The sequence below is a fragment of the Pinus tabuliformis genome, chromosome 6 (genome assembly GCF_031772625.1).
Source record: "Pinus tabuliformis cultivar Carrire ecotype Pingquan chromosome 6, CPIR1, whole genome shotgun sequence".
In the NCBI taxonomy this organism is placed as follows: domain Eukaryota; kingdom Viridiplantae; phylum Streptophyta; class Pinopsida; order Pinales; family Pinaceae; genus Pinus; species Pinus tabuliformis.
In genome coordinates, this window is record NC_142292.1 from 1,854,378,573 (window position 1) to 1,854,391,377 (window position 12,805).

A 12,805-nucleotide genomic window follows, 5' to 3' on the forward strand; every position below is an offset into this window, starting at 1 on the left:
GTGCACTACCCTTTGGCTCAATCTATTACAATTTGCACTCCGCGCATTCAACGGAGTCTTTATCCTAACTTTACCCAAAATGTCCAGCTTCGCGCCCTGTAACCATTGTGCGAGGTTTCCGCTACCCAACAGTCCCCCAACACAATCATTGTGACTCGTCCTGAGTCACTCGTCAACACAACTAGATGCTCTGCCTTAGCTTCACAATTTGCCTCCCTGTGAGTGATGGTCATCGTCTTGGTACTCCTTCCTTGTCTCTTGCAACGCTTCATCCGTCTCCTGCTTCAGTGTTTCTACCACATCTCGCACCCAATAATGCTCATTCTACTATGCTCAGTTAACACAGAACACCCCCTCCAAGGATTCTAGTGCGAGCAGGGGAGCCACCTCCTGGTACCACCGTAGCTTCTTCCAACCTTCATACCTGCCCTTCGCATCGTTCCCTGCAACTTGTGTTGCAATTTTGCAAGACCCTGGCTGTTGGCCATAAGATACCAATCTTCGAGGGACATCAGTGGTGACTTACTAACTACATATCTACCCATGGTTGCCATCTTTTCATCCTTTCGGTGTTTGGTTGTAGTGTGCCGACCTGCCTCTGGACGAGGCGACGGCCTTCGAACCAATTCTGCTTCATGTTCCCTATTTTCTGGTACATCTCCTACTAGTGATGTTGTAGCCTGTAGGATGCCCGCAACTATCATCTGCATACTCCTTATAGAGTCTTGCCTCTCCATCAGCTAGATTACTACCTTCGGGCGCATTTCTTGTGCATAGATAATGAATAGCTCCATCGGGGTTTTCGAATTGTAGGGCACCGAGTGGACTCCCCTTGGTAATTTATAAGTCAGGCAAAGTTCAAATGCAGTGATTTCCGCTCGTTCCCGCTCGTGTAACCTTCCCGTGTGGAATCTGTGGTCATTCGTTCCATATCTGGCTCGTACTGTATCTCTTAATGTCCCGTCGCGCACTCCGTTTTGCCATGTTGCCGACATTGTGTCATGAATAGTGATATCAATGGTCATCATTGTGATCGGCGCATCCACGTGAGCTTCCTCGCACCACCGTGACCCTTGTGTTTCGTAAAATGCTCGCGCACTATGGTACACGCATATTTGTCCCCCACGTTGCTTTATCGTCCCGTGCTCTCTTTCAACTGGTTGGAGCGGTGAGACTGTCTTCTCCTTGGCTAGTCAGGCAGTCGACCCGCCCATGTAGAGCTTTAGGCGACTGCCATTCACTCTTCCTGGAAATGGGTCTCCATTGAGTTTAACCAGTTGAACCACGCCTCCATCGGTAACTTCTTTGATGACATAGGGTCCAAACCAGTGCATGCGGAGGTTTCCTGGGAATTTTTCGAACTTACTGTCATACAGTAAGACTAGATCATTCTCCTTGAAGGTGCGTACCTTGATATGTTGATCATGCCATGATTTCTTGCACTGTTTCTGTACCTGCTGATGGAATCCAGCAAAAAACCATTCCTCCTCCAATTCTTCTATCTGTGCGAGCCTCTCTTCTAATGCCCCACGGTCTGCCATACCTGTAATTGCCGTAATCCACAGATTAGGCACAATATATTCCATAGGCATAACGGCCTCCTGGCCATAAACTAACCGAAACGACGTTTGGCCTATTAGATTCTTGCATGTGGTTCTATATTCCCATAGCATAATAGGAATTTGCAAATCCCAGTCATTTTGTTGTGCATTGAAAACTTTCGTCAATGCAGTTTCCAGAATTTTGTTGAAGGCCTCAGCGGTCCCATTCACTTGCAAATGGTAGGGTGTACTATGTTGGTGATAGATCTGGAATTCCTCAGTGAGTGCGTTGATCATTTCATTCAAACAATGTGTTCCCCTATCGCTCATGAGAATTTTGGGGCAGCCGAACCTAGTTAGTATGTTTTCGAACAAAAATTTTGTCGTTGTCGCCGCCGTGCAATCTTTAACTGGCTATGCCTTGACCCATCAGGTCAAATATTCAGTCGCAGTGATGATATAGCGCACCCCTGTCTTTCCTCGCGGTTTGATAGGCTTGACGAAGTCAATCGCCCATTTCTCAAACGGCTGTAGTGTCATCTATGGCTGAAGTGGCATTTCGTCCCTTCGCGACGGCTTGGCCCTTCATTGACATACATCACAGGCCCGACAGTATGCCTTCGACTCTTGAAATAGAGTGGGACACCATAATATGGTGCGAAGAATCTTCTGGGCTGTGGCGTGGCCAGCATAATGTCCGCCAGCAACCCCTCCATGTGCTTCGGCCAAGATCTGTCCGCGCTCAATTTCGGGTACGTGTCTACGCAATATTTCATTGTTACCGAGCTTGTAGAGGTGGCCTGCAATTACGGTAAAATCTGTTGCACATATCACAAATTCCTACTTTTGCTAGAGAGAATACCCTTGTGGCGCAGTGCTCGTAGTTAAAAAGTGGATTATATCTTTAAAGTGACCATCTGCAATACGCACAACATATAATTGAGCATTTGGAAGTCCTTCTTCTAGATTTGTTTGTTCTTCACTAGTCTATATTCAGGACAGATAATCTGGACCTGCATTCAAACGTCGCGGCTTTACAACAACCTCAAAATCATATTCTTGAAACAACAGCAACCATCGACAAATGCACCCCCCCAACACATTCTTATTCACTAGGTACTTATGCGTAGAGTGATCCGTGTACATCTTAAAATGTCCTCCGAGTAGATAGTGACGGAACTTTTGGAGCACATATACCATCGCTAATCCCTCTCGCTCAGTAGTGGAGTAATTCTTCTCTGCCTTGGACACCTTGCGACTTGCGAATGCAATCGGATGGTCCAACCCCTCCGCTCCTGGTTGAGTGATTACTGCTCCCAGTGTGATACAAGATGCGTCCACATGCACATGAAACTCGACGTCGCATTTCGTAAAGACCAATATAGCAGAGAAAGCCATTTTCTCCTTAAGCGTCTCTAGGCTTCTGTTGCATTCCTCATTCCAACAATAAATAACATCCATTTTCAGCAATTTCTCCATCAGAGCCGTAATCTGGGCGTAGCTTTTGATGAACTTCCAATAGTAGCTCGTGTGTCCTAACGTAGCATGTAGCTGATTTACACTACGCGGCGCTTGTAGATTCAATATGACAACGATTTTTTCCAGATCCACCATCAGTCCTTGCTTACAAACGACATGGCCCAGCAAGTTCCCGAAAGGGTCGAGAAAAGTACACTTCTTTAAGTTGAGCACAATCTGGTGTCGTCGGCAGGTATCCAGCATTAATCGTAAGCTCGCGACATGCTTCTTGACCAGGCCAAAGACGGTCCAGTCATCCAGGTAGACTTCTAAGAACTTGTGGATAAACTCCTTGAATGCGGCTACCACAATACGGGAAAATATCGCGGGCGCATTCTTCAATCCAAAGGGCATTACTGTATACTGAAAACAACCCCATTCAGTAGCAAACATTGTCTTGCTCTGATCTTCGGGCACGATCTTGATCTGATGGTACCCAGAGAACCCGTCTGTGAAGGAGTATGCTTCCTACCTGCCCACATTTTCTAGTACCTCATCTGTAAAGGGTGTTGGGAATGGATCGTTAACACAAGCATCATTGAGCTTTCACAGATCCACACAGATGTGGATCTCCCCTTTCTGTTTCTTCTCCTGTACGACCATAGGGCTTACCCAATCAGACTCCTCAACCGGTTCAATAATTCCTGCTGCCAACATCTTATCCAATTCCTCGCGGACTTTTTCTTTGTATTTTGGATTCAATCGATAGGGTCGCTGCTTTACTGGCTTCACATTTGGCTTCAAAGTTATCTTCATCATCCCTAGGTCTCCTAGAATCCCTTTTAACTCCATCATTTTTGTAGGAAATAAATCGCGGTATTCATGGAGTAGTTCGACGACCTTTTCCACCGTGGCGTCGTCCTAGTAGTCCCCAAGCGTGGCATACTTCGGCTCTTCCTCTGTTCTGATATTTACTTGCCTTGTTTTCAATGGCGCTGTGATGTCTGGATCTTCTATCTTAGGGCCGCGCACCTCACGATTCCCTTCAGATTCTGGTATATTGATGTTACGCGAGTCATCCTCATCATCTTCTGCTTGTACATTATAACATGCTAAGGCTTGGTTCAACTGTCGCGACCAGTCTGATGGCCTGACTTCTTCTGGTTCCGGCGGTGTTCTGAATATGGTGGCCTTTACTAGCTGTAATGTGTCGTCCATAGTATCCATCCATTGGTCTTCAAAGAGAAAAGTCGACAAAAACCCTTCGCGTAGGATATCCCATTCGCCAGTGCCATGCCGGAGCTCTATTTCCGTATACCAGTTTCTTGGAATGACATCCAGGGTATGATAAAATAAGTGCACCCATTCTAGTTGAGGCTCCACACCATAAGCTTGGGTCCAATTGGTCAGGTGCATGCGTGGATCATCTCATCCATTATATTTCACCGTTATTCGTAGCTCGGGCTTCCCAAATCTTATCTGCATCATGCGCCTGCAGCTTTGCCAATCTTCGAAGGTTCCTACATGGGTATCCCACCATCACGCCGGTGTCGCGCGCAATGCCCATTTTAGTGCATCGAACCGTTGGTACTCTGGTACCGTGCTTTCGAACTTATCCAAGAAGTCCTCTACTACTGTTAGCCCGTCATACGTTGCCAGTTCGCAGTTCTGAACTTTAATGCAATACAGGGATTTCGTCATCATATTATAGTGTAATATGGTTGCCTCATTCACCCTGTTGCGCCATCGTTCGTCCTCCTCATCTGAATCACTGGCGTAACCCCGTGAGAATCTTTGCTCCTCTGTTGCAGCAAGTTTGTAGATACTATCTAATACATCGCCCCTCTCTTCACTATGCGTCGGTTCTGTGTAGCGCGGTCCGTCTGTTGGGTTTAGCGGAACAACGACCCGGAGCAACTTCTTCTCAAATATCATCTTCCTCTGTTTGAGGTTAATAACCCCATTCATATCAATGGCCCAGTCTATCCCTAGCAATGCAGGATACGGACTATGTTCGTCCATAATTTCAATAACTTCAAAATCCGTCTGGGTACTTACGCCATCAATGTCTACTGTAACCCCTTGCAGCCTTCCCATGGGCAAGATCTTCTGTTGGTTGGCCAGCCGCAATTGGATAGGAGACCATTGTAGTGTAGGCTTACCCATGCGCTCCCAAGTCTGTTTAGGCAATATGTTTGCATCAGAACCTAGGTCCAGAATGACCTAATCCATCTCGTAGTCGCCAATTTGCACTATTAGCCACATTTCTCGACCCGTCCGTGATGCATGTCTTCCAATTTTCCGAACTACGCGAGGTTCACCCCACCCTGCGCTTCTATTCATCACTTCCTGTAACCCTCTAACTGCCTGGTTGTCGCGAAGAAGTTTTAGGCATGCCTCTAAGAAGGTAGTCATCATCGAGGGATCCCGAGTTGGCTCAAGTGGATTCCTACTACCTTGGGTAGAGACGTCCATGAAGCTTTCCCTAGCTTCCATATTACTCTTCCCATCGACCTTTCCTGTAGCTGCGTCGTGTCACAATATCCTATTGACTATAGGTTCATAGTCGCGGGGTTCGGATCTCATCATCTGCACATTTTGCATTGTTGTAGGAGGCGCTGCCTTCTTTTCGCGAATTTGTGCTATCAGCATGGGGCAATCTAGCAGCTCGTGATCGAATTTCTCACAATACGAACATGATATTCGGGTCGGATTGGTACAATCTCACGCATAATGTCCCGGTCCTCCACAGTTGTAACAGATTAGCTGCCCGCGACCCCTTCCTAGTCCCATTCCGCCCCGTCCTCGACCCCATCCTGGGAACCCACCACACCCAATCACTGCGGCTGGATCCTGACCTCGCCCCTTAGTCTGCATTCTGTAGGCAGGTGCCTGGTCCATCAACATTCGATAACTATGACAATCCCTTTCTTTGTGACCCACTGATCTACAAAAGTTGCAAAAGAGCTGCTGGGGGGTCTGGTTGTATTTTGGTAATAGATGACAATTATCTGTGTTGTGCTTTCCTCCTACCTGATAGATTGTGCACCAGAGCGGGGCGACCGCGCTCGGCCCTATTTGTGCCTCTGGTTGCAATGGTGTCGGTCCCCCTGTGACCACAAAATTCACCGACACTGGACAATGATCCTTATCATGTCCCTGGCCTCTGCACTTGATGCACCATACTTCCTCCCAGATTTCTGAACGCGGCGTCTGGTCGTGTTTTAACTTTTGTATCTCCAAACACAAATTTTGGACCTGTGCTTGGATTTGCTGAACTCCCAACCCTGGGTCCTGTACCGGGGTTTCGTGCAGCCGCATTGCTGCTTCCAGCGCTTCCGCTTGGGTTGAGATCTTTTGTTGTGACAAAGCCATCTTTAGATATGGCGTTAACGATGCGACGAACCAAGCGCAATGTTGTGCATTCGTCAGGGTCATGTTGGCCTCGCAAATGGTGCTTTTCAACCTTTGATCCAGATCGCACAGAGTCTCGCTAGGTGTCATCGTGATCTCTTTGAATCCTATGACTGACTGTGCTTCTGTCTTTGGCAGGCTAAACTCATTTTTCAATTCAGTATGGATATCTGCTATCCCCGCCGTTGGGTTGGTGCTTGAATACTTCATCTACTATGTTAGCGCCCGGTCCTACAGTGCACTGTCTAAGATGGCTTTCTTGATGTTATCATCTGCGACTTGCTGCGTGTTCCATACTGATGTTAGCACAAACCAAAATTGTTCCAGATCTTCGCCTCCGACTCCCTTAAATACAGGTAACTGAATTGCATTCGCCATTGCTACTCTTAATATATCACCATCCCTGGTTTTCTCAAATTTTTCAATGTTCTTTCTCTATTGGGTCCCCGCGTTCCACACCTAAACACCCTTTAGGCAGATCCCGATCCTAGCAACGGAACCATTTGTTGGCTTGTTTGGGCCTGACCTATGTTCGGAAGAGTTATTTAGCCAAACAAATCCCGGAGCTACCGGCCCTTTCGGCAACAACCTGTGGAGCGTGGACTGAGGTCTCACTCGAGGTAGCAGGGGAGGGTGTTGGAACCAGGTTTCCGCACCCTAGGGATGTCTAGATGTGTACTGGAGGGTTCGTGCACTGTTCTATAACTCCGCGCTGCTTGACCTTCGCACTAATCTAGGGTGATTATAATTTTCTTATTCATGCGCTATTCTACTTGAAGGAAGCAGTTATGATTTAGAACTATTCAACAAGGTCTTTAAGCAAACATTTAACCAACATAATTTATTTGCACACAAAATGAACCCAGATTTGCATACATTCATCACATTTGCATTAACCAGATATAGAAAGGTAAACCATAAAGACAGATGCGCGATAATACAGAATTACAGAAGCAAACTTATCTTTATTATTATTCTTCACCAATACATCAATACATCCAGATCTACCCTGCGCACTCAGCTGCAGGGGTCCGCGCACACAGCTGCAGAGCCTCTACCTCCTACCTAACCCTCAACTCAAACTTACAGACGCTTTCGATCTTTCTACTTCAAGTACCCATTACATTTCATGCCAAAAGAACTGTCTTTCCCTCATAGAGCCACACTCTATTTCTACGCTTCCCTGGCCCGCGCTCCTTGTGCGGGCCAACTCTATTTACATTACTTTTTATTATTTTCAAGCAAATTACCCTTTGACTCAATCTATTACAATTTGCGCCCCGTGCGTTCAGTGAAGTCTTTATGCTAACTTTACCCAAAATGTCCAGCTTCGCACCTTGTAACCGTTGCGTGGGGCTTCCGCTACCCAATAGGCGGTTAGTCCCCCTCTATGGGGTGCAAGGCAGTACCCAGGGGAAAATTTTTTGGGACCCTATATTAGGTGGGAGAACCTACCTATGGTTTTGTGCATGGTTTTCGCACATGGTTTTGGGCGCGATGGTTTTCAGTCCATGGTATTGGATGCTTCGACATGTATATATATGTATTGTAACATTGAAAGGAACATAATGAAAAATCAAACTGGTAGTCATGGTTTTGGGATCCAGGGGAAAATATTTGTGTTTATTTGTTTTATGTGTTATGCTCTTACCTTTGTTTATTTTCTATTTTTAGAATTCGTATGCAGGTAATTTTTGTACGGGGTTAAAACCTACAGGATGTGGGTGCTGCAAAACAAATCCTTAGTATGAGAATAACTAGAGACAGGAAGAATCGAAAATTAACATTGTCGTAGAGTGGGTACATACAATTGGTGTTGAAAATATTTAATATGCAGAATGCAAAACTAGTTAGTATACCTTTGGCTAGCCATTTCAAACTAAGTAAGGATGTTTGTCCCAAGACTCAGGAAGAAATGGCTTATATGTCTAAAGTTCCATATGTATCAGCAGTTGGAATCTTAATGTATGCAATGGTCTGCACAAGGCCTGATATTGCACATGCAGTGGGAGTTGTAAGCGGGTAAAAACAATCTAGGAAAATAAAATTGGATGGCGGTGAAGTCAATTCTCAGGTATTTGAGAGGTACCACAAATCAAGCATTATGATTTGGTGGTTCAAACATTGCTATATAGGGATATGTTGATGCAGATATGGCAGGTGATAGAGATAATAGGAGGAGCACCACAGGGTATGTGTTTATTGTAGGTGGAACAACTGTCAGTTGGGTTTCAAAACTGCAAAGTGTTGTTGCACTCTCAATGATGGAAGCAGAGTATGTTGCTGCTACAGAGGCTAGTAAAGAAATCATTTGGTTACAAAGGTTTCTGGATGAACTGGGTAAGAAGCAGGAGTTGGGTGGGTTATATAGTGACAGCTAGAGTGCCATACATCTTGCAAAGAACTCTACATTTCATTCCAAGGCTAAACATATACAACTCAAGTACCATTTCATACGGTCAATGTTGGAAGATGGACAATTGAAGCTGGAAAAGATACACACTAGCCAAAATCCTGCAGCTATGTTAACAAAAGTTGTAACCAAGGAGAAACTGAGATTTTGCTCGGTTTCAATTAGTCTTCAAGTATGATGATGAAGATGAGAAACAACCAGGTCCAAAGTGGAGTCATTGTCCAGCAAATGAAGCATTGGTGGAGTTGCTATAATCAGTCTCCAAGTGGGAGATTGTTGGGTGTGGAGCCTGATTATCTTATTTATTTAGAGGTATCGCCGCATTGGACCCCATTTCGTAATGTAGTGGCAACGATGCCTGTTTATGTGTGCTGCTAAGGGGGTCCATGGGGGGGGGGCGACAACCTTGTAAAATAACCTTGTAAAATGTTGTCATTTCGTAGTCAATTTGGGTTGTTTATTAGGCGGAAATTTGACAGTAGAAGTTATGTTTAATTTAGGGTTCTTTGCCCTAGAAGGCAACCCCTCGCTATATATGAGGGAATTGTATTGTGGCTATGTAGATGTGTATTTTGAGTGAGAAAGAGAGAGGAGATTGTGTGAGAGTGAAGAGAGAATTACAAGGGATCTGTTGTAGGTTGTATCTCTTCATTTTGCTAGATAATATAAAAGGAAGGACTAGTTGTTTCTCCATGGACGTGGCCTAAAATGGGTGAACCACATATATCTGTGTCTCTCTTGTTTTTATGTGTTTTTTGTGTTTATATTTCTGCAATATTTTATGGGTTCCATTGCTCTGTAATATATATTTTTCTAACAAAATATGAAATTTTCCATTTGGGGGATCAGACTGTTATTCCCTTTATTGGCAATTTGCCATTGTTGTGAGCTTGTGACTTGTAAAAGAAAAGAAAAAACCAAAATTCGTGCTTTACCTAGGGATCCTAAAATAATTACATCTCTGCATACAAAACCATATCAGTGGTTGGTGTCTATGACACAATGTTTAATGCTAATTGAAATGGTTTCAACTCACAACCCCTATGCCACCGACCAACCTATGTCCTATACCTGTTGTGACTGAACTAATTAGACTCATTTCTCTTTTTAACATTTTCTCCATCACTCATATATACAGGGAATTAAATGTTGATGCAGATGGCATATTAAAAAGAGGGCATTACAATGGAGATAGGTTCCTAGTAGATTTTGAAGGAGCAAAATGACACTTTCAATGCATACTACCATCGACCTTTTATGGACAGCTATATGGATGCCTAAATGCATTGCCCACAAACTTTCTATTCATAGTTTTCCTTCATGAATAGTACGAGATTATATACTTGCTCCTCTATACTACTTTTCATGGAATTACAACTCTGCCTTTGGACAAATTTTAGCATCTTATGAACAATAATGTAAATATAAGTTGCATTTCAAAATTGTCTAATTTTGTTTTTCACAAAAATAGTTATATATATAACATATGATATAACATATGTTTTTTTGTAAAAGCTCAACTACATACAAGAAAATTCCAACTCTTTTAGACTATTCTAAATACATGCGTTGTCATGTCTCTACAACTGTAATTTTATATCTTTTATTATTATTATTATTTAGAATATAAATAAAAGAATGCATCTTTTGATCATGAAAACCCAATATTTATTTTATACTATGAAAAGTATTTAGGTTTTTACTTTAGGTTCATAATGACATTATGATAAATATAAAAGATGATACCCTATAAAGGACAAAGAATAAAAGGCATGCTTTACCCTTGCATAATCCTTAGTAATAAGGTTTTGGCTTTATATTGAGTATTTATTATTAAATATTAATATATTTAAATTTAAAATACTAAATATTATATATCATAAAATTAATTAATTTTTGCTTGAGGTTGATATTAAATATTTATATATTTTTATCTAAAAATTAAAAGAATAAATTAAACTAATGATACTTAAAACTTTTCTTTTAGGGAAGGTGTTGCTTGATTTATACGCATGGGATCATGAGAGCAAAGGTGGAAAGAGTGAGGATAGTGGAGCAAAGGAGATATTTATTTTTTATTTTTTTTTATTACAGTGCAGCATTACAATAAAGATGGAAGATATAATTATTAAATAAGAAATAAAAGTGATACTTGTTTATCTTTATCTTGATAGCTTTGCGTAGATCAGAAAGAATATGGTGAAAAAGGACGAATTAGTGAAGTCAAAGTTTTATTAGAACTTAAAAAAAATGATGTATACATGTATATAAAATTATTAAAAGTAAAAATGGAAAAAAGTGAATATGGAGTAATAAAAATTTAATGTATAATTTTAATAAATATAATTTTAAGTATTTAATTTTATTAAAGTATTAACATTATTTTTTATTGAGTTAATATTGAATATAAAATGTATAAGTTATCAGGATTTTATATATTATTATTGAATATAAAATTTATTATTTATGGAAATTTTATATAATATTATTTTACTTTATAAATTATTTTTATTAGAATTATAAAAAAATAGAATTAAAAAAATTATCACTTCATATATTTCTTAAGTTATTTTATCTATTCTAAGTTTGATATTTAATATTATTAAATTTTACAGGTCCAAATTCGATGTTGCAAAATTTTTGTAATGGTATTTTAATATTCATTATTTTTTAATTTAAAGTTTTAGGTTTAAAAAGATTTGTGATTAAAAAGATTTTTCTATAATTTTAATATTTCAATTTATTTTTTATGTTTTTGTAGTATATGTTTTTCTTCATATATAGTGAATTAAATGGAGTTGTCTATAATGCGACTTTTTGGAGATTCCAGTGACGGAATCCGGGGAAGAAATTGAGGTTAAATCTTGATTTGTTGCAGCTATCAAACTTGCGATTCCAATAAATTGCTGCCGGATTTTGACCGGAAACACCCACCGAAAAGGCTTCCAAAAAGTCATATTTAATATAAATTGCAATCATTTTTTATTAACAAGTTTTTTTTTTTTTTTTTTTATTTATTTATTTATTTATGGAAGTGTTATATAAGCATAATAATAAAATAACTAATTCTTAGTATGATAATAAGTGTAAAATTATAAAAAAAAAGTAAATCAACACTGATTTTTTAAATGAATTTTTAATACTAAATAATATAAATAATATAAAGATCTAATTAATAGGAAGAAAATACACTACATCAAAAGAAAGTGAAAGAAACATTAAACTCTTGATGGAGAGAACTTTCTACTTTATAAGTTCCTTAATATTATGGACAATATTCCAAGATTCCAAATGTTTTTGCAAAGGATGAAGTAAATTTTTGGGTTAAATGGCTTGTAAAAGGGAAAGCTAGGGACATTGACTACTACCGAGATGAAATTTTAAAAATTGGAGAGCCTACACTTATATACATTGAAACTTTGAGTCAATGTTTAGGAAATCCTCTTTAGTATTAAATTTAAAAACTTTGTATATGAGAGATGAGGATAGGCCCTCCAATTTTTAAGATTTCATCTTGATTATTGTATATATAAGTGTGGATAATTTAAGGCACATTCTTATTAATATATTTTTTACACACAAGAATGCATATGTATAAACAAACACACACACTTTTACAATGCATTATTCCATTACTATATAGAGTTTCTAGTTTGTTATCAAATTCAATTTATTCTTAATTTAAGAAGAGTGATTGTCATAATATCTCAATCACCACTAACAATTCACAAACTAAATTTTCAAAATTAAACGCAACATAATATGCCTAAAACTTAGGAAGTCATTATAATTAGTACAACCCTATCAAAAATATTAATGTGGTTGATATAGCAGAGGGCTTCATAAGTATAACCAAAAAAAACTATTGCAACACAAAGAATGCCTTACTAATGCACACATTTACCTAATTAACCATGTATAAAAAGGTTATGGTTCAACTTTAACGTAAGGGAAAAAATGAATTATAAATGAATGTTAT

General features: G+C 40.3%; 1 protein-coding gene across 1 annotated transcript; it reads right to left on the bottom strand.

Moving 5' to 3' along the window:
- Nucleotides 1–1,193: 1,193 nt before the first annotated feature.
- Nucleotides 1,194–1,838, bottom strand: LOC149266444 (uncharacterized). Its single transcript, XM_089408252.1, has 2 exons — nucleotides 1,544–1,838; nucleotides 1,194–1,345 (listed from the first exon to the last, which is right to left on the bottom strand). The coding sequence occupies exons 1-2, from the start codon at nucleotides 1,836–1,838 to the stop codon at nucleotides 1,194–1,196; spliced, it is 447 nt and encodes a 148-aa protein (XP_089264378.1).
- Nucleotides 1,839–12,805: the final 10,967 nt, after the last annotated feature.

What these genes read in the sequence shown, in the direction of transcription:
- LOC149266444 (XM_089408252.1), bottom strand. Translation starts at nt 1,838, where the DNA reads ATGATCAACGCACTCACTGAGGAATTCCAGATCTATCACCAACATAGT. An exon ending in GTGGATTACGGCAATTACAG is followed by an intron (nt 1,346 to 1,543) that starts GTATGGCAGACC and finishes AAAAATTCCCAG; the next exon opens with GAAACCTCCGCATGCACTGG.